Source organism: Camelus bactrianus, chromosome 10, assembly GCF_048773025.1.
Source record: "Camelus bactrianus isolate YW-2024 breed Bactrian camel chromosome 10, ASM4877302v1, whole genome shotgun sequence".
In the NCBI taxonomy this organism is placed as follows: domain Eukaryota; kingdom Metazoa; phylum Chordata; class Mammalia; order Artiodactyla; family Camelidae; genus Camelus; species Camelus bactrianus.
Genome location: NC_133548.1, coordinates 69,884,353 through 69,907,410, shown reverse-complemented (window position 1 = coordinate 69,907,410; position 23,058 = coordinate 69,884,353). Strand labels below are relative to the sequence as shown.

General features: G+C 35.8%; 1 protein-coding gene across 5 annotated transcripts in view; it reads right to left on the bottom strand.

Moving 5' to 3' along the window:
• DYNC2H1 (dynein cytoplasmic 2 heavy chain 1) overlaps nucleotides 1–23,058 on the bottom strand; it is a 264,075-nt gene that overhangs the window by 136,241 nt on the left and 104,776 nt on the right. For 4 of the 5 annotated variants that reach the window (XM_045515383.2, XM_045515381.2, XM_045515382.2 and 1 more), the window contains exons 60-67: nucleotides 18,535–18,621; nucleotides 16,054–16,180; nucleotides 14,409–14,550; nucleotides 13,727–13,836; nucleotides 8,641–8,661; nucleotides 7,156–7,254; nucleotides 5,670–5,793; nucleotides 1,412–1,575 (exon numbers count right to left, since the gene is read on the bottom strand). In XM_045515383.2, the coding sequence (XP_045371339.2) occupies nucleotides 1,412–1,575; nucleotides 5,670–5,793; nucleotides 7,156–7,254; nucleotides 8,641–8,661; nucleotides 13,727–13,836; nucleotides 14,409–14,550; nucleotides 16,054–16,180; nucleotides 18,535–18,621 (874 nt within the window). The remainder of the gene's footprint in view (nucleotides 1–1,411; nucleotides 1,576–5,669; nucleotides 5,794–7,155; nucleotides 7,255–8,640; nucleotides 8,662–13,726; nucleotides 13,837–14,408; nucleotides 14,551–16,053; nucleotides 16,181–18,534; nucleotides 18,622–23,058) is intronic. The other variant, XM_010953184.3, reaches the window with a different exon arrangement.

Here is a 23,058-nt window from a genome sequence, read left to right as displayed (position 1 = left end):
CTAGAACAAACACTTTCTGGTTTTATTTTATACCTTTACTATCTCATAACACATTCCTAAGTGCAAGTTTTTAAAGTTTGTTTAAATAAAACAGTAATAAATATAAAAAAGAAACGTATTTAATACGTCAAAATGACAATGAAATACCACTTCACACCACTAAGATGGCTACAGTTAACAAGACAAATAACAGTAACTGTCGCCAAGGAAGTGGAGAACGTAGAACCCTTATACACCATTGGTGGGAAAGTAAAACTGTGCGGCCACTTCAGAGAAGTCTGCCTGTTCCTCAAAACGTTTTAACAGAGTTGCCGTAAGACCCAGCAATTCCACTAAAAAAAACACTGACCTGTACACTTTTTTAAATGACTGAATTATAGGATACATGAGTTGAATCTTAATAAAGCCGTTGAAAAATGTTATGTCAAATTCTTAAATTTGAAACTTTAAAACAGGGAATGAATGATATTTGCATGTTAAAATATATTCATTTGAAATCTTTTGTGTAAGCATTTTCTCTTAGTTCTTGTTCAAGACCTAAATAGCCCCCTTCAGCAATTACTGTGGAAATCTTTCCGACAGAAGCAATTTTATCAAATCTGCCAAATTTTGAGTAATCTGTACATTGTTTTATTCATGAGCAGTATCATCAAGTCAATCAAAAGATATTCCTAAAAAATATGCAGTTAGTCATCTAGCATGGTAAGAAAAAATATTTTAAAAGTAGAGTTTTAAAAATTACAATAAAGTAAAATTATGGCAAGTATACATGCTAAATATATATATATATATGTAGGTCAAAAGAAGAAAACTACACTATCGTTACGTGAGAAAAACAGGATGATACTCAAAAAGTCAACAGGCTTCATACCTTTAAAGAGAAAAAAATGAGAAAGGTAAAAATCTATACATGAAAAATCATTTTGTAATTCATGCAAGAGTTCAAAGCTGTAATAAGCCATACAGAGATAAAGCAAATTCAAAGATGTGAATGTTCTAGTCAAAAAAAAAGTTATATTTGGAATCAAAGACCCTCCATTAGCTGAGTAAGTCAATTACCTGCAATTTTAACATTTAAACTTCAGTTTTCACAATTAAAAAAATAAATAAAGTTGCTAATGTTAATATGTAGATCCTTCCATACCTCAAATTCTACCACATAAAGACAGAAACAGACTAAAATTAAAGTTCTACCGGAAGAAACAGCAATTTCACATAAACAACAAATGCACAACTCTAATACTAATGGAAAATGAAATAAATCCAAATGTGTTACTCTAACTTGCAAGTGCATTTTCAAAATCAAGAGTGTAAATGCTAATCAGCTGAACAAGCTTCCCACTCAAAACACCTCATGAGTATACAAAGCTACTACAGATTTCTAAGGTCAATTATGATCGTCAGTGTATACCTGTCCTCGTAATCCACTTCTCGTTGTAGTGAAGTTGATCTCAGTAACAATGGAAGCTGCATCCGGCGGAATAAAGGGATTTGGGTTTCTTGTCGACAGAAAAAGGCGAAATTCTTCATTGTAGTCAATAATTTTGTCACCTATTTGCACCACATAACGTGGTCCTATTGTTTTTAAGATGACACAATTAGTTGGCCTGAATATCCGATATTTTGCTACATGACATTAAAAAATAATTTTACGGTACTTCTAAATACTTTTTATTATGTCTTTTCAATAGTGTCCAAAAGACAGCAACAGTGAGGCTACTCTAAATACTATTAACTAAAATGCTGAACCAGTCAGCACTTACGCAAGCAAGGATAGATACTACCCATTAAGATGATCCTAGGATATTGAAGCATCAAAGGAATATCAACTTATATTCCATATAGTTTAAGTTAATGTTTCATACTACAAATTTTCCTGGAATGTTTATACATGACAAAAATGGAAACTCAATTATATGTTATTCTCTATTTCAAAATTCATCAGTTTCAAAGTGTTTATTGCACTAGTATTTAAGATGTAATACTTGAAGAAAGATGAACTGTTGAATTATCAACACATGAGTAATTGCAAAGAATCCATTATTAACATTGAAAAGGATTTATTCAGACTGCCATACACAGTTGATTTGCAACAAGACGGTAAACTGAGAAAAAATAAAGTACTGCCTCATAAAGGAGTACATTCTAATATAAAAACAGTGATATTAATTACACAACATATATGGAGAAATCAACAATTACGTTCATTACTTATTATTTTAACTGATAAAATAATTTTTAGGTAAAAATACACATTAAACAAAGATTACTTTCAAAGGTAACAAAAACACTAAGGAATTTTTGAGAACCCTAGAGTAAATTTTTAAATTTTACGTAACTTTTTAAAGTTAACATGAAAATAATTTGATACATACTTCATGAAAGAGGATATACAAATAGTCAAAGAAAATATCAAAATTATGTTGAACTTTAATCATTATTAGAGAAATAAAAATTTGAAGGCTCAATGTCATACTTATGTACCAACTGAAATGATTCAAGAAAATACAAGCAGGATAAATGTAAGGAAAATTAATTCTAAGGACATCATGGTCAAAGCACTGAAAACCAATGACAAAGAAAAATTTTAAAGAATCCAGAGAAAAATGATACATCACTTACAAAAAAAAAGCAATAATAAAACCAACAGGTGATTGCTCAACAGGAATGACATAAGCTGGAATAGGACAGAGAAAAACTTAGGGCTAGAGAAAATAACTGTCAACCTAGAATTTTATGACTGCAGAGAAAAAAAAATCCTTCAAAAATGAAAGAAAAAAAAAAGTTTGTTCCCAGTACATCTTCACTACATGAAATGCTAAAGGAAATTCTGCAGACAGGAAAAAAAATCATCCAGATAGAAATGGGATAATAAAAATGCTAGCAGAACACCGGAAAGGGTAAATAGCCTCGCCTTTGACCCCTATATCCTTCAGATGCACAGAATTACAGATGCCTACAATCTCACAGATAAGTAAATCCAATGGGATGCTACAGCCATCACTATGAATAGGTAAAATTTTTGTCAGCCTACAGCGCTGAATAATCTGTACAATGAACTGGCTTCAAGCAGTGCTCTTGGCTTAACAGCAGGACACTCTGAGAAGAACTGCGATGTATCAGCACAGAGATCCTTGGGTCAGAACTGGTGAGCTAGCTCAGGATTTCCCCATCACAGCACTATCAACAGTTTGTACCAGAAAATTATTTGTTATGAGGCGATGCCTTGTGCATTTTAAAGATATCCTTGGCATAGACACACTGAGTTGTTACAACCAACAATGTTTCCAGACATTGCTAAATGTCCCCTGGGAGATGCAATCACTTCCCTTAGAGAACCACTGGTCCAGCTGTGTTCAGGCCATTGGGCCATCCAGACCCAACGGGGCTACTAAAGACATACCCATATGGAGAACCACCCTCTAGAAACAGATACAACAATTAATCACAGTTAACTTTTATGTTGCACGTACATATGCTTGTATGAAGCAATCACGCCTGAGTGAAGCATCTGGGCTAAAGGGCCAACCACGAATGTTGAGCTATCATCTCCACTGTAATTCCTGGATCCGTACACAAACCCAACACGGAAGGGAAGCAGCTGTAAAGGACTGGGACGGCTGATGGAAAATACTCTTGACATCTGTTGCTAGTGAGCCTGAACTGTTCACCAACTACACCAGCCTCTCCGTCAGCAAGTTCTACAAAGCTAGCTGATCCAGCTGTCCTCAAGTACTTAGCGTCTGGAAAACGCCACATCTGCCTTCTGCCTTGGCCGAGCAACTAGGCACGTGGGAAACAGGACAAAAAAAGAAAAAAAAATGAGACTTTGCATAGGAATTGTACCTTGTTCTTTGATTGGTACACATTTGGGGGATTTTTGAACAGCATAAATCTGAGGAGAAGTAATTCTATTTCTATTATTTGCGCCTGCTTTGAAATCACTATGTTGAAAGGTAGTTTATATTGCTTAGATTAAGAACATTGGGACAAAGATGAATTTGGACACAGACACTGCTTTTATATGGCTCTAGGACAACCATCCTCTGTCCCAGAGGAAACGTGTGATGACAAATCGGTATTTACGAGGAACTCAAAACCGGAAAAGGACAATCTGAAGTATACTCAAAGGGGATAACAGACTCAACTGAAGTGACATGAATACATCCAATCTGGGTTGAAGATGGAAAATGTAAGGTAGAGGCAGACATTAACTCTATTTTCCTAAGTGAAATGAACAGAAATAAACAAATTGACCCAAACAGCCCTGAACAACTATCTGGAATAGTGGTTCATAACATGAATCAACTGTGACATAAGAGTATTATCATATTTTCCAGATCTGACTTTAGGGGATCTTGTCAAACTCCATTCTCAGACAATGCCACAGATATTGCTAAAACCTAACACCAATCAGAGCTCGTGGGGATTTATACAATGAGCTCCCAGGGGCCAGAAGACAGACCAAAGAGAGTCAAATCCAGAAAACCCTAAACGTTCATTCCCACTCCCTTTAAGACAGCATCGCAGAGCACCTGAGCAGATCTGAGTTAGCTCCAATACAGAACAGAATGAGAACAGATAACTCTGCGAGGTGACTCCAGGCTCCAAAGGCAACGTCCCACTACCAGAGTTCTTTTCATAACGTATCAATCACTGCTAGGCCATGCACACCTATCTGCGGGATAATAAATGATCAGTAAGTAGTGCACACTTTGTTGTATGTCTGCTTTGTCCTAATAACTCCAATTTTCAAAACTTTGTAGCGCTAGCAATCTGTCTGGTGTAAGTACGTGTATGTATCTGTATGTAAGTACATGCCTCTGTACGTACGCATATACAAGTTGCATGACATGCTCTTTAAGTTTAAGAGCATTATTTTCTAATCATTAAAGTCTGGGTTAGATGTCTGTGCAGAAAAGAGGTAACAGCAGTCCTAAGACTGGTATCCTGAGAAAAGCCTGCTCACAAGGCTGGCCCATGACCCTCGTCTGGGAATTAGGGTTCTGTTAAGGTTCTCATCATTTCCAGAATAGCTAAGAGTGGCTCATTGTGCTTCAACTATTTGTACAAACACTATGCTATATGCTGAACACCTGCTTTCCCTTGGGGAGTCTGGAGTTTTGCTACCTGCTAGCTAGGCTGAGTGAGCTTACATAATCACCTCCAGTAAAAACTGTAGGCACTGAGTCTCCACTAAGCTTCACTGGTAGCCCACATTTCACAGGTCTTGTCACAACTCAGTCCTGGGGGAATGAAGCACATCCTGTGTGACTCGAACGAAAGAAAATTCTTAGAAGCTTGCACCTGGTTTCTTGACTCCTGACTTCACCCTATGTGCCTTTTCTCTCTGCCGACTTTGCTTTGCATCCTTTCCCTGCGATAGACTGAAGCCCTGAGTGCAACCACATGCTGAGTCCTCCTAGTTCAACACTGTGCCTGGGAGTGGTGCTACAGACCCCAACATGGTGCCTCTTCTACAAAGGCACTTTAAACTTTTTTTTTTTTTTACTCGCTTTACTATTAGATTCTGACATTACCATCATCCACCCCAAAAAAGTTTCCATTTCCTTAGAGTCAGCGGCAAGACAAAAAAAGTCAAAGTTATGAAGTTAAATATTTTGGAAACTCTGGAAAAAGCTACTCTCAGGAAACTGTCAAATATTTACCTTGAGCAACCAGATCTCGTCTCAATAATGGATAAAGAACAGGTTCTACACCATCCATTTCTTGTATAATAAGGGTTTTCCCAAAACGTACTGCCAACTCAAGAGCTGTGATAAAGTTATTGTCCTAAGAGAATAAATTTACATATTAATTTCTTTATTAACTTAGATTTACAAAGGTCCTTATGGATAATGAACAAAGATATTAACAGGAATAACATACATATTTTAAAATGTAGTATGTATGTTAATAATTCAAACTATTCATGATTGCTTCTCCAGTTATAAGTACCTGGTGATGAATCAATTTAGTTGAATAAATTATTAAACAAATTCATAAATAATTTAAATAGACACATTAGAAAAATAAGAATTTTTATATTAACAATAAAAAAACTTTTTCTAGTTTTCTACTATGGTTTAGAATTGATGCAGGAGGAAATTTTCAAACTCTATATGCAATAAGTTACTCAAGTATTAATAAAAAACTCGTTGGTTATATTCAATATAAAACATTAAATGAAAGAAGACGACAAGATGATGAATTCTAGCGAAATTTTCTTGGTGTGAGAATTCTAATCACTATGAACACAACCGTTAGAAAAAAGTCTATAAACATGCAAGAATTTTGAGGCTTTCTGGCCTAGGTAAAGAATACCACTTCAGGCCTTCAACTATGGGAAAAAAAAAAAAAATATATATATATATGTATTTTTATAATTAATATATATATATATTTGGAGTAATAACTATAAATATCTCCCGCTACAAGCCATCAGTGACATTAACATTTTATATGTTAAATAATTTATAATTATTCTTAAACAAAAATGAGTTAGATATCCCCATTTTATAAATGAAAAACATTTTACAGAGGTAATTTTTCAAGCACGTAAAGAAAATCTATGAAAATTAATCACACAGTAGGCATTCCTTAAAAAATCTGTCCAAAAATAACTTCTTTGGCAAGATAAATACAACAATGAGCAGTCACTACCCAAAAGGCTGATTACATTTTACTGATCAAATGTCAAATCTTGGGACACAACAAGGATGCCTGTTGGTGAGTTACAGGAACAGGAAATTCGAAAGTCCAGGAGGTTTTCCTAATTCTTCAAACTAACTTACTTCTATAGCATCTTATACTTGTGTCTTTAATCACAATTAAGTGTAAATGCTCATTTAATTGTTCAGTGTTAATAATTATTTAACTGTCATCTCCATGAGGGCAGGAACTGTGAGTACTCATTTATAAATTCCTAGAGCTTAGATCAATGCCTGGTACCTAGAAGGAATCAAATAAATATTCTTATTCCTTTCTTACAAATTAGAAAACCGAAGCTAAGAAAGTTACATCTCTTCCCCCAAGACCCACACCAGGCACATTACAGGACTCAGTTCTCAATCTGTGTTTCCTAACTATAGACCCAGAGTCTCTTCACGTAAGGAGCCATTTCTAGTTGGTATCTAAATTACACGTAATACATACCTGCTGGTTAATAACTTCCAAACGCGAGTCTTTCAAATGTGTCTTTAACCACTCGGTAGCTTGGGAAGAAGGGTCTATAAGGAATGGGCATACTCGACTCTAATTAGAAAAAAAAGAGTACAAGCGTTCATTAAATGAAAATAACTTCCCAGAAGTTATTAATAAATTACTAAGTGAGGTTTTCTCTCAGGTTTTGGAGAACACAGATATACAGCCATAATGAGGAAATAAAGGTACAGTTTTTAGCTGCACCAGAGGCCAACTTAATAAATTTTACAATTACCAGGAATTGATATTAGGTAATGAAATTTAACCACAATAAAGTGAATATAGTCTTATTTACTACACAGAAACACAAAACTGTGTATTAACAATATAGCAAGCAAGAGTTCTAGTCATAAGTTGATGCCATTTTCACCTCTCTTTAAGGTTTTTAAAATACATAATCAGGTTATCCCTAACTTTAGATATTCTTTGGTTGAATAAACCATAAAGGTCTTACAAGAGAAATACGAGCTAATCACAGAAGTATTGCTGAAATAATTATCAATGTAATTGTTTATATCTTAAGATGAGTTTTTCTAAAGTAGTACACAGTTAACATTACAAAAGGAATATCCTAGAAGAGAAAATTATATAAATTAAGATCTAATGAACTAGGAACTAAATTCATTAAAGGGTGCCATCATTAAACTCTGAAACAAATAGGAAGTTAGAAACCTGTGAAAATGCCCTGCACACAATGCCATTTAGCAAATGAAAGGAAGCCAATTATATATTTAGATACAATAAATTTAAATAGATGTAAATGTAAGTAAGTACATATGACAAATTTTAAAGCATCTAATAATCACTGCTACTTAGATTTAAATAACAATGACTGACCTAATTTTTTTTTTATTTTTCATACTTATTTGAAAAAATGTAACAAAGTTGTGTGTTACAGGGATACGGTAAAACGTGAAAGTCAAAGTGAAATGAAGACTCAGACTGCGGTGGCTCTAATAACAACACGGATGTTGTCTTAGTGACATACCAAGAGGGAGGGGCATGGTGGGGACCATATGTCCTGAGGATTAACAGCATTTTATCAGCAATGCTTTTTAAAATTGCCAGCACATGGTGATAATAAAGAGCTGACTGACTTTAAAACAGCTTCATTATTGTTTTAAAATTCTAAACAACGCAGCCCGTTTTTATCTGCACCCAGAGTGGACAACTCCCACCACAGCCCCCCAGTTTTAAACTACTGTACGGTCTTCACCCTGCATCTATTTCGGGAGGCTTCAGTCACTGCTCCATCATGTAAATGAGCTATTTCTAGCAAAATACTATGGTTAGTAAATAGCCTCTTGAGTATTACCAAGGTATTACCTCTAGGTTTTAGATCTAATTTTATGCTAGCATTCATGGCAAACTATTCCAAGTATACTGTATTTTGCCTAATAGCAAAAATAATTATTTTAAATTAAAAAAAAATCTTACCCATGATTTCAAATCAACAATCTGATGCAGGTAAAGAAAAAATAAAATGTTAGAAAAAATCATGTTTTTAGCAGAGGAAACACGCTTAAGAATTTCAAAGAGTATTTACAAGTTTGTGTTTATCTTATTTCTACTTCTCCCAAGATTTAAACAAGAACTCTAAAGTATATTTTAAATTTGTGTGCCATGATTAAATGTAGTTAAATTCTACATTTAACAAATCACACTAGAGTCAAAACTGCTGAGCATTCATTCATTTGTGCTATTCATTCACTCTCCATATGCTGAATAACTATTACAATAAGAAAATGAGAGAGATACAGAAATTAGTAAGATACATTCCCTTACTCTCACTGACCGCACATCCAATAAAGAAGCAAAAAACGAAAATCTTGTAATCAAAGACTACACAAAATTCTCCAGGTGGATCACAGGTGGAGGTAGGGGAGACTGCCAGGAAGAAATTCAAGTCAAACAGATCAAGAAAGGTAAGTTGGACAGAGCCAGGCAAAGAAGTGATAAAAGCATTTTAGCCCAAGACAATAGCATAATTGAGAGAAGAATAAAAAGCTTGGTAGTATTTAGAAAACTACCAATTGTTTGGCATGGCTGGGGTAAAAAAATATAGGCAGACGATGCATATAAAACAGCAAGAGTAATCAGAGGTCTTTCTGATCATGAAGGGATTTTTATGCCATGTTTAAGGATAATAAAATTTTTATACTTCAGGCATTGAGAATCACTGAAATACATTAATCAAGAAATTGTCATTTTTAGAAAGATTACTTCCAACAGCAATAAAGGGACCGATACTGGGGGCAAGGGACCAACTAGTATAATAATGTGTTTACCCAGCTACAACAGGAATGCCTGAGTGAAGCCACTGGTGTTGGAAATAGAACAGAATGAAGTCATGACACACTTGAGAAACAGGTTTGACAAGAATAATTAACTGAATGTAAAATTAAAGAACATAGTAAGAATGACTTGCAGATTTGCAGTCTGCATTACTGAACCAAGATTGTGACATTTCCAGTGTTAGGAAATAAAAGAAAAGCAGGTTACAATGAGTGGGGGAAGAAGAGAAACCATTATTAGAGAAGATAGCTACCTTTGTCTACGCCCCACTCAATGTATTTCTCATCGGATTATCAATCACCTAGCACTATCAAGGGATGAGCAGGTGACCCAAGCTAGCCTATCAGAATCCTTCTAGGGGACTGACATAAACACTGGAAGGAAGGGAAGACATCTCTTTAGTCTGGGAACATAAACTCTGATAATGGTACACCTGGAGTCACTAACCGCTATCCTTAACATGGGGTGGAGAGAACCTATTGGAGAGTAAATCCATCTCTAAAGATGGAGAGAGAGAGAAAGGGAGAGCCTGTCCTGGTGACATCGTTTGAATCCTGAAGCTAGTCCCAGTCTTTTGAATATCTCAGGTATCTAAAAGCATAAATTGCTTCTTATTTTTTTCTTAAATGTACTATGCTTGACCACTAAAAGATTCTTGACTTAAAAAAAAAAAACAAAAACCAACAATCATTAAAGACAGAGCTTGAGCTACCTTGACACTCCAGATAATATCTAACAGGAAATTAGAACAAGAATAATTAACTGAATGTAACATTAGGAACTCTAAACAGAGGTCAATTCTTCTATCCTTGGGGGGCGGCGGCGAGATAGGGCAGGGGATATTTTTAAGAGATTATTTTTACTCCCAGTTCTCTTGAGATCTAATCGGCATAGAGCACTGTGTAAGTTAAGGTGTACAGCACGATGATTTGACTCACATACATCACGAGATGGTTATGACAGTAAGTTTAGTGAACACCCATCACCTGATATAGGTAAGAAATGAAAGACTAGAAAAAAATTTTTCCTTGTGATGAGAACTCTTTGGATTTGCTCTTAACAACTTTCACATACAGCAGTGTTGATTATCTTTATCATGTTGTTCGTTACATTCCTAGTACTCAATCTTATAACTAGAAGTTTGTACTTTTTGACTGACTTCATCCAATTAGATTATTTAAGACATCTATACAACTCTATATTTTTATTTTGAACAACTGTAAGTAGGATAAAAGTAGAAACATTTTGTGAATAAAACTAAAGCTCATCTTTTGATAAGCTAAGGAGAATTACATTAACAGGAACAGCACAAAATACGTAAGTTAAAACACGCAGAAACACACGCGCATCTGTGAGAGAGACTTTTACAGCGCAGACTGGCTAGATAACAAGTTTGAATCTTGGCTATACAACTTGACAGCTCTGTGACCTTGAACAAGAAACTGTTAAACCTTCTGTGCCACAACTTCCTTATCCATAGAAGATAATACATGTACCTACTAAATAAGGTTAATTTGAAAATTAAGTGTATTTAAATGCTTTACTTGTATTAATTCTTAAATAGTAATACACACAATACACAGTAAGTACTACATAGTGTTGATTATTATTATTTGGGATTAACTGAAAAAATTTTCACGTAAAAAAGTTTGATGTAAATTACATAATTTACCTTTACAATGTTCTTTAAACTATTATCAAATTAGTTTGCGTTTCCTCAGCACACATGAAATGGCAGGAAGGGGAAAAGATTTTCAGAAATTCTGAGTGGTTTAAAGAAGCTAATTTGATACTGAACTGTCCATGAACAATAAAAAACAAATATCTAGCACTTGTCTTCACAAGAAAAATTTGCAATGCTGTGAAATTTAAAGCAAGAACAATTTATATTACTGTGAAGTTTAAGTTAATCACATTTTCCATCTTCTTTCTGGATGCTTTTTACTCGCACCTTCTCCATAGTTTCTAATTGACTCATCCTCTCCACTATCCACTGATTTCCATAGTATTACAAAGATCATTACAATTTATCATACAAATCCAGGACACTTCTGAGAGTAAAAGAAAAACTTAGTGAATTACATCAGGATAACAGGTGTAAATCACAGCCCAAGCAATCCAGGGCACCTGGTCACCATGGCCGCGTCTCTCCCCTGCCCCTCAAGGACCTAGGTCATATGAGTCTTTTGCTACTGTAATGAAGCTAATTTTTGTTATAAGGCCAGTGGTAGATAATTATTTGACTGTTTCCTGACTCAGATGACACACATACTTACATAGGTAGTTTAACCTAAATATGAGAATTTCAAGCATCTTTGTAAGACAAACAAAGCAATAATTTTGGACAAAAAGGTTTGTTGTTGTTGTTCTTGTTCTTGTTCTTGTTTTTAGGACCAAGAAGTGATTCAGTGACTACAGGCCTTGAATGTGGGAAAGCTCACGCTGAAAGGGAGAATTTAGAAAAGCTTTATTGTAAGTTAATAAGGAGGCATGCTATATCTCTGAATCAAAAATACATTTTATTCATCGTGCCTAGTTATTTATTCTCAGGGAAAACTTCCAGAAACCCAACTTGTATATATCTAGAGATCTAATTTCACATCACATGATAATGTTAATGAGCAGATGTTATAGACTTGTTCTATCCAACCACACCCTGAACTGCAACAGTTCATTCTAAATCTAGTCCACCTATGAATTCAGATTCAGATAGAGTACTGACCACAATGGCAAATTCATTTCAACCAAATGACTAACAAAGTTTTCCGCATGCTTTTGTTTTGTCATATAAATGCATTTAAGCATCTATAAAAAAAACTTGGCAATATTAAACACAAAGCATACTAAGCTTACTATTAAAATTAATTTCAAAGACAACATCTCCCATATTCATCATGAAAGACAATTTAACTCAGAATACAAAAGTGAGTATTTTTAGTTACTACCATCAGTAAAAAATAAAAATTATCATGACTTTTTTCTAAAGGCCTCTGATTTCTTATGCAATGAAAAAGAAAAACTCTTAAACTTGTATTTTTTTTTTTTAATCTTCAAACAATTGCTTTCTTGGAGTACTGAAAAAAGGAAAGGGGGCAACTATGAACCTTGGGGAAGGAAAACAAATACTATAAAAAGTACATAGGTTGCTATAAAGTAATGAATTTAGAGTTCCAGATTTGTAATTCTAGCGTGAAAAATAATGACAACAATGTTCTAAAAAATAAATTCAAGTTTATGCCAAATCAAATTAAAAGAAGGTAATATTATTTAGTCTTTGTTCAGTGGCTTCTATACTGGGAAGACACCAATGTAATGAGCCGAAGTCTAGTGAGCTGACTTAATAGGTCTAATCAAACAGAATAAACTGCCCAGGAATGAAAAGAGCCCACAGTATGCATATTATGATAATATGTCTTATGCTAGCTAAAGAGAAGCATTTAACGTCCATGTTCTCTTTGGGACTATGGAGCTATGGAATAAATAAATTGTGTGTAGGGAGAGAGAAGAGTTGTAGAAAGAAAAGAAATCACTAGCATTATGGAGTATAAACTGTTGAAACAGAAAGAGGAGGGAAACAAAAAACACTTTCAAGGGGGAAAAACTACCTTCCAAATTCCATACCAGAAAGGTAAACTAACTTAACGGTAAAAATCAAACTTCATACAAAGAAATGATTTGCTCGTACGCATGATTTTGATTTTGGGTTTCACATTCACTGCTAATTAAGTTTATAATAATTTCAACTTCAAACAGTGACTTTTGGAAAACATGTACTTACGTGAAAGAACAATTTTTCCATAATATGCACATGGTTATCTCTAACTTATAACCCAAAACTTATCCATCTTCACTTGGTATAACTTTGTTTGTAAAACACAATGAAATTAAAGCATAAAGTTTTTATTTTAAAAATATACTCCATTTGAAAGGACTATACAACCAAATGAACCTAAAATATTTGTCATTAGAAAGTTCAATTTAGAATGTTTTAGCATCAAAATAATACCATTTTAGTTTATACTTTTATATTAAGGTAAAAAATAAATAACACCAAAAATTATAGAGTTGTTAACTGAATTACAAATGGAGTTTTATTAGCAGAATATTTTTATTTTTCGGTAACTAAGAAAAGGATAATTGTGAAAGCTTAAGAAGCTGAAGAAGGTACTTTGTGGAGTTAGCTTCAAAAGAAGCATTTCTAGTGAGAAAATTAAAGTAGATTAATTACCTGTAAGATAACAAGGGCATTTTCTATGGAAAGGTCATCTGATGGCAGGCCTTCACTTTTCCAAATTAACTGTTCACTTTCAGTACAAAGAAATCTCCTCAGATTAAATTCTGAAAAATTAAAAAAGCTATCAGCGTAATACTTCACTACAACAGTCTTGTGCTTGATGAAGGGAAGAGAATAAAACTAAAATATATTCAAATAAAAGTCCCATGATCATCCTTAATATCCAACCTGTTCTTCTGCATTTAACACCAGAAGCTAAGGAGAAAAATAGTTTAAAATAAAGTGTAACTCAATTAAATTATATTTCTTTAAATAAATGTTTCACAACTATAAAAAAAACTTGCAAAAACCACAAAATTCACAAGAAATTTGGGAATTCCTATGTCTCATCTTACCATATGAAATTAGTGTAAAAGTTAATAAAATGTTTATCTGCATCCATGTAATATCAAAATAATTCAGTGGTCTCGGTTCATAAAGTGATTTTAGGGACAGAAGAATCATTACAACAGATCAATTCTCAACACATTTGTGGAATTCAGCACATCAAAGGTAGCTACGGTGTCCTTTCACTTACGGAAAAATTTTCTCATTTAAAAAAAGTAAACTGACAAAAATGAACAGATGCACTTTTAGTATACTGAAACTTCAAATTCATGAATAACCAAACACAAACCTGCAAGGCCAGCTGACTTGGTCCACTCTTCCAAGCAGCTTTTTCTCAGATCCTCAGGAGCAGCGGAAAGGTATGTAATAAATGCAGCAGCAAGCTGAGCTCTTTTAGGAAGAGTAGCTAATTCCTCTGTTATCTCTGCAACCTGAAAAAAAGAGTGACGTGTGGCTCTGTTCTAAGATAGAAAAAAATAGCTTCATAAATTAAATTTTGACTACAGAAGAAAATCATTTATTGATTTAAAGCAATAACCTATCCTGAATACAACTGTCAAAATGTAAGAATATCAACAAGACTGCAGTAAAACAATGTATGAAATCCCAACATATTCACAAAAATAAATGTAATTCATCACTGAAATCTCCTAATGATTCTACTAAACACTGTGAATTAGCATCATATTGTAAAACATGATTAAAATATGTGATTAAAATAGAATGAGCAAAGGCACAAAAGAAAGATAAAGCATGGAGACTCTTTAAAGCATAATGTGGCTAAAGCATAAATTTGAGCAGAAATCCTACCAACACAGGAATAATGAAAAGAGAAACAGAGCTGACTGGAGGGAGGAAGCCTGTGAAAAGTCTGCCCATGCCACACAAAGGAGCTTTGCTTTTAACCTGTGGTGGTAATGAGCCGCTGAAAGTGTTTAAACAGAGCAGTGAGGGATGTCATGAGACTGGGTTTTAGAAAGATAATTCAGCCAACAAGCGAAGAATGGACTAAGTAACGGGTCAGATAGGAGGGACACAAGTTAGGAGAATTCAGGTGAAAAAAGAAAGAAAAAGCGCACTAAGGACAGAAGGCAAATATGAGGGGTTATTTGCAAAGGGACACAAGTTAAAAGAAAAACAATCACGTATTTTTAGTTTTGATGTTCAGAAGATGCCTTATGAGACATAGGAAATAAAAGAGATTTGAGATGAGAAAAAGACAAGTTATTTTAGACATGTTATATCTGAGCTCCCAAGACAGCGAAATGCACTTATCTAAAGCATAATTAGAAATATGAATTTAAAAGTCAGAGGCCTAAAAATACAGCTCTGGTCAGCATCATAAAATGGGTGATATTGTTGAAACTGGCTGAGAAGACCCCAGAACAGCTGTAGAGAAAGACGCAGAGGAAGAGAACCCTGAGGGGGCATCACCATTATTGGAAGAGCAGATAAGGGGGACCCAGTGAGGGAAGGAATCTCACTGGGTAAAGAAAACTCAAAAACAAAATGATAACAAACAAATAAAAACAAGAGACAACACTTTATCAAAGTTGAAATACAAGTATTTCAAAAAGAAATAAATGGCCAACAGTGTCAAATCTGAAGAGGACTGTCCTGGTAAAGCGAAATCCGAAAAAGTCACTACAGAGCACTAGATTCTCCTCCATTAACTCATTTTCAGCCCTGCTTTTCCCCTCAATAACACAGATAACTAAAAGAGGAAGAGGCTGCCTTGTCAAAAATCCATTCGCATGAAGATCTTTTGAAGATTAATTCACACAGTGGCCATGAACATCTAACCATTCATCCTAGGCCAGCTGAAAATCAATGGATATTTTTCTCCTTTTCATTTTTTTGAACGAACACATGACATTACAGATCTCCCATGTTATAAACGACGCCGCTGTACGACCACTCTCTTGCAAGCAAACCTGTGCATTCCATCTCTTATGCTCTCTATCAAGCTGGTTAATTAAGACTTCTGCAGCTTTAATGGTTTCCTGTGCTTTGCTCACTTCAGCTTCAAGTTTGGCAGCTTCTGAAGTCCTGCTCTGAAATCTATGAAAATATTAACATTCAATTAAAGACAAAGGGATTTAAGGGAAATTTAATTAAATTATCGTAAGGCAGGTAAGCTTTTATACAAGAATTTAATTAATTAATGATAATACTTGATATTTGCATACAAAGTATCATTAACATAACAGACATGATACCGAGGCACATTCAAAGGGGAGCATTCTCACAGGGCCCTGATGCCCTACTGTTACATTACGTATAAGCTTCTCAGTATGACAAAGGCCCTGTCATAGATAGATTCGATGAATCTTGTTAGTTTTTTCATTCTATTCAGGCCAGCAAAACTACATGTCAACATCTAAAGAAGTTTATATTCTCCAAAAATGCCCCATCCATTACCTGCCATGCCTTCATCAGGATGTTCCATTTGTCCAGAATACCTTCCAGCTCCCTCCCGATCCCAACCTCACTCTTCTAGCTCCCTAAAACATACACTTATCAAAAATATAAATAAAATCTTCAAATTCATCTCAAATATCAAGCCCATTATATATATTCTCTCCTTATGTATGTTTGTCAAAGCTTATAACATTAAATTATTTTCCTTAAAAAAATACTTGTACAAATTTATTATTCTATTAAATATAATAGTAATATTCCATGTGATTACTTATATATTTGTTGAAATTCTAAGTGCCTTTAAAATGACCAGGATTGTGTTCATTCTTGGAACAACAGCTCAAAATAAGTATTCTAATTCTTATTTTGTAAGTATGGAAACTTAGTTCAAAACAGATTATTGCACAGGTCTCGCTAGTAATAAGTAGAGGACCTGGAACTCATATGTGGCTATGTCTGTTACTAAGTGGCAAGCACTTTACAGTGCTTCTTTAGCCTAAGTACCCTATACCTCCACCCTCCCCAGGCATAAAACTCCAGGACTGAGTTGTCCAATATAGTAGCCACTAGCCACACGTGGCTATGTAGTTTAAATTAATTAAAATTAAATAAAATAAAAAATTCAGTTCCTCAATCATATTATCCACAAGGTCCTCAGTCACAAATAGAAGGTTTTCATAATATTTCCAAAATATTAGTAGGATGGTGTAGTAACTAAAAACAGAAACTTTATGGAGTCAGACAAACCCAGGATCTAATGCTTGCTTAGTCTTTTAGTAGTTGCTCAATTTAGGCAAATAAACATTCCTTATCTTTAGCTTCCTAACCTGTAAAATGGAAGAATATCCACCTCTCAGTATTGTGTCAAACACTAAAAAAGTTAAATATGTAAAGTGCCTAGGACGACACTTAGCATGTGCAGATGACTAACAAATGGAGTCAAGGCATTGCTACCATACGCTAACTACTAAATTAGCCAAGTGTTAAGTACTGATTCAGATCATGTAACACTGATTATACCTGAAAGGTAATTATTGATTTCTTTCCCATATGTCTAACACAAAAAATATTCAGGAATATTGAAAACGTTGGATTTATGGGTTTGAAGTTTTCTTATTTTTTTCTCTATAAGTAAATATATATAAATGTAAATAGAGATAACTGATCCCTAACCATAGAGAAAAATTTAGTTTTTAGTCTAAGTTTCTTTCTTGGTACAATAATTTGTAGTTCTTCTATAAGGAAAAAGGAAACGTAACACACCACTTAAAGACAAAATGTGTTTATAGAGAAGTTTAGTCTCATAAAACTGACAGCACTGCAAGTGATAACATATGCCATATTTGATGGCACAGTCTCTGGCTTTCAAATCTTCACAATGTTTAAAGGAAAATGCTTCCACATCTATAACAATTCCCACATCAACATTTTCTATCTTATACTAAAAAGCAATCACAGGAAACAGAGGTACATGAAAGGTTTTAAGATCAATCACATTTACAAATGGTTCTTAAACCTCAGTACAATATTTGCATGAAGGAATATTTTTTCAATACCAAAAAAAGCAAATTTTACCCTTAAGAAGGTAAAATGTTTTTTAATATGATCATGCACCCCTGGGAAGATTACGGAATAGCTGGTCCTATAGCATCATCTGAAATAAAGGAGTCTAAAATCTTAAAGCCAAAACAATAAAGAAATAGGAATACCAAGTGTAAATACTCCCAGTATTAACAGATCACATTCAATTCCTTCTGCTCAATATCCCAAGGTAAGGAATATAGTGATAGCTATACAAATGGAAACTTATAAAGTATTTTTGTTCTTCTTACATTTTAAAAAAAACAGACATGTATGCTATATTATTATACACCCTTCCACATTATAGAGTGATAAATCAAAAACTGAATATAATGATTATAAGATTTTCAAAATTCAAGAACTGGTTGAGTATGTTTTCAAATATTTAAAATACATTTCAAAATTTAACTTACTTCTCTTTGAGGTCTGACACTTTCTGACCAACAGAATTAAGAAGCTCCTCCAATTTCCTTTTTCTGTCTTCAGTTTTCCGTAAATTTCTAAAATATAATTCAATTTTATAAAAGTCATTCTATTTTGGATATCAACAAAAAGCAGCAACAGCACCCTAAAATGTAATCTTGCAGTAAGTGAATGACAATGAAAACTGTCAGTAATTCAGTAGTTTTAATACCTTTAGAATTTTATTTGAAAAGCAATGCTAAAACTAGAAGTATATTCTCTGACCTAACCATACCACTTCCACGAATCTGTATTTAAAAACACTCGTGAATGCATAAAAATGGGAGAGCAAATGTATTCATTTATCTCCTGTCCCTTCTAAAACCCTACTAAAATGAAACCAAGGAGTAAAACAGACATATATGTACAAGGATAAGAAGAACGAAATAGAAAAGTATTATAAAGGAGTAATTTTAATGAAATTTTGAAAAACAGTTATAATGCAAAAGCCCAAAGTTAAATTAACTGTAGGAAGATAAACAAAAAGAAGAAATCAAACTTGCCCAGGAAATGTAGGTAACAGGTACCTCTGAAAAGATGAATAGACCTAAATACAGAAGATGGTCTAATAGTTGGTAGTTTAAAGAGTTTGACCTCAGATTCCCTCTCCACTGAGAGCAGACTATCCTCTCAACACATCCCCGGAAGTCAAGCTCATATCCTTTACCCACGCCCATCCACTCTTACTCAATCCCTAAGCAGGAGATATGAGGATTCTTTCAGAGAAATGACTTGACTTCCTCCCCCACAAAATACCAACAAATACCGAGAGGCTGCCATCAAACAAACGGTCAGTCCAGACTGCCCTGTGCTGCCAGGCATTTGTGCACTGCACTGATCAGCTGGAGGCCTTGTCAAAACACAAACCGCAAGGTCTCATTCCTCAGGATATCTGATTCAGTAAGTCTGAGGGACTTTGCACTTACAACAATTTCCCAGGCAACACTGATGCTGCTGGTGTAGGGACCACACTCAGAACCACTGCAGGACAAGAAGGACATCAAAATTGTGAGACTAAACAATTTCTACCCTAGCATTTTTAACCCAGCTCGGTTACTGATCACATATAACGGTAAAATATAGATAAATTTAGACACGCAAATCTCAAAATATTTTTCATCCTATATACACTTTCTTAAGAAGCTACCGTGGAGGATGTGTTCAAAAAACTGAAGCACTAAGCTAAGAAAGCTAGAGACAGAGCCCCGTAATAAAATACAATCAGAAAGAGACAAGTGTAGTCCCCAGAACAACGGTGAAAAAAAGGGTCAAAATAATTTAAGCTGTAAACAGCAGGCCTGGGGGAAGGACTAATCTACACTTGAATAGGACAAAAGGTTCTCGGTAGGATGATTCTAAGAAAAAACAGAGTACACAGGTTTCAAATACATTTTAGGATCTGAGACACACTGTGGATAAGTATGTTCTATATAAACAGAAAAAATCTTCAATTGAAAACATGAGGCAATTATTAAGAATAACAAAAGGTATTCAAAAATAGAAATATACTTATAAAATATGACTTCCAGCTGCGAAAAATACATATATAACCAAAATAATACAAACCTTTCATATGATTCAAGACAAAAATGTAATCACATTGAGAAAATTAAGCTTAGGCAGCTAAAAAACCTCTTTGCCTAGAGGAAGAAGGAATAGTGTCAAAATTTAACAATCAAGAACATAGCATACGGCTGAGACTGCATTTAGAACACATGAGACAAAATACAATGCTGACTTGGTAACAATAGCAGATTGAAATTGTAATACTCCAAAAGTAAATTGTTAAATTTTCCCCACACCTGCCCAAACAATATTTTGGAAAATATGTACTAAGAAACATGTCACAGAACTTAGGAGAGAACAAATATAAAAGCCCTAAATTTTGTTTCCATTTGCATGAACTGTATTTTTCATCACCTCACTTTCAGTCTGTGCCTATCTTTTGCCCTGAAGTAAGTTTCTTGTAGGCAACATATTGTAGGTTCTCGTTTTGTTTTTTTTTTAACTAATCTGCCACTCTATGTCTTTTGATTGGAGCATTTAGTCCACTGACATTCAGAGTAATTTTTGATAGGTATGTATTCATTTTAAACTTGTTTTCCAGTTGTTTTTGTTCATTTCTTCTTTTAAATTTTCCTTTTGTGGCTTGATGATTTTTTTTCTTTTTTTGTAGTATGTTTGAGTTCCTTTCTTTCTGGTTCTTGTGAATCTCCTGTATGTTTTTGATTTGTAGTTACTACGTAGTTCAAGTATGTTCACCCATAACTATGTCACTTGCTGTAAAATGATAATCATTGATGTTCAAACACATTCTAAAAGATCTACATTTTTATACTCCCCTGCCTCATATTTTGTAACTTTGCCATTTGAATTATGATATGTCTTGGTGTTGCTCTGTTTGGGACCATCTATGCTTCCTGAACCTGGGCATCTGTTTCCACCATATTTCCTTCAAATACACTTCCAACCCCTTCGCTCCCTCTTTTCCTTCTGAAACCCTTATTTTGCATAGGTTGGCATGTTTTACATTATCCTATAGATCTCTTATGCTGCTTTAATTTTTTTTCATTTGTCTAGAAACCCAACTATTTGACAAATGAACAGCCTGCTATTCTGACTGGGTGACTTCCATCATTCTGTCTTCCAGACAGCACTAGTTTTCATGTGTCATTTAGCCTGCTATTCATTACTGTTAGGCTGACTTTTATCTCGGCACTTGCATTGCCTACTTCTGATCGGTCCGTCTTTACGCTTCCCAGTGCCTTGCTGCAGTGACCCCCATCCCCGCTGATACTCCTCCTTAGTTCAATCAGCATTTTTATTACTTCCTTTTTTCAGGATCTAGCAGACTCGTGAACTCTGCTTCATTGCTTATTCTTTCAGGAGACTTCTCTTGTTCTTCTAACTGGGAGTACTTCTGTCTTTTCATTTTACTTAACTTTCTCTGTTTCTGTGAATTTAGGAGACAGGTATCTACTGTGGTCTTGAAGGGGTGTTTTTATGTGGGACCACTGCTGTGTAGACCGTTCCCAGTGTTTTTGGCACGAGGGCTGGTTTCAGTATGGATGCCAGGCCCATCTCTCTTCAGGGTGAGCTGGCTGTCACCCCCTTGACAGGGGTGTGGTTGGTGCTGGAGTGTCTAGAGCCTTGCAGCATGTGAGGTGGGGCTTCCTCTCTGCTCTTGGCTGTCAGTGCCCTGTTAGGAGCGGGGTCTGATCTGCAGTTGTTGGGAGCAGAAGCCGGGAGGGCTGGGGTCGATCAGGCTCCATCAGTGAGGCCCGCGTGCTCACAGAAGAACCACGTGCCGCCCGTGTGGGTGTCCAAGGTTCCACTCAGAAGCCGCCCAAGGATACGGCCCTTTCCATGTTGTGTTCATCTCAGATCTGGTACAAGGCTGTGGTGTGGAGCAGGCTGGAGCTGGTGGTCAGGGCGTCGTGAATTCAGGGGGCTGCACTGCTGCTTGAGATCCGGGCTGCCTCTGTGGCTGACTTCTCCCAGCACCTGTCTGCCCCAGATCAAACACTAAGCTGCAGTGTGGACGGGGCGGAGACAGGCTGCTGCTGCTGAGAAGACAAACCACTGCACACTTGTGAGCACGCTAACAGCTGCCATTGCCGACCTACCCAGACCACACCTCGGGCCCTCCAGCCACCTGCACAGCTTGATGGGTCCCCGCCCCGGGCCTGGCTGCTGCAGACGCAGCACATGGCCACTGCGCGCTCCTGCAGCGCCACCCATGCACACACGGACCATGGCCTCCATGGCTCCACCTAGACCCCACCCCAGGCGCCCTGTCCTGTCTCGGCATGGCTAGACCGAGTCTCTGCTCAGATCTCATGGCAGACTCCACGTGGTGTGAGCAGGATGAGGGTGACGCCCGATCGGACTGGGAAGGGCAGTGAGGTGGAGCGCCAGGACCAGGGCTCTCCCCGCCCTGACTGTCAGCACGCCAGCACGTGCGCACTCCCTGCGAGTAGTCTAGCCTCCTCTAGCCCTTCTGTCTGTCCTGCCCAGCAGGCAAGGGGGCTCTTCTCCTCCACACGGGGACTCCAGGACAGGGCTGCCCAGGCTATGGTTGCACCTGCTCTCTCCCCAGGGCGAGGGTCCACCCACGTGGACCTTCTCTATTTTAAAGATCCCTCGCTAGTCCTGACACGATGCATTTTTTTTCCATCCTACCCAGTTAAACGGAGACTTTTCTTGCAGCTTTGGTTGTACAGGAATTCTGCCAGGTTCCAGTTAGTTTCCAACGAGAATTGTTCCACATGTAGATGTATGTTTGATGTCTTTGTAGGGCGAATTGAGCTCCACATCCTCCTACTCTGCCATCTTGATCTACATTCTTAATTTGTATTTCATTGACTCAGTGTTGTCAGCTGCCTTTTTTAGATACAGATGAGAAATAAATCCTAATAAAATAAATTATCAAACTGATGAAAACAAATAAAGGTTAGAATTGCGTATATTTTATA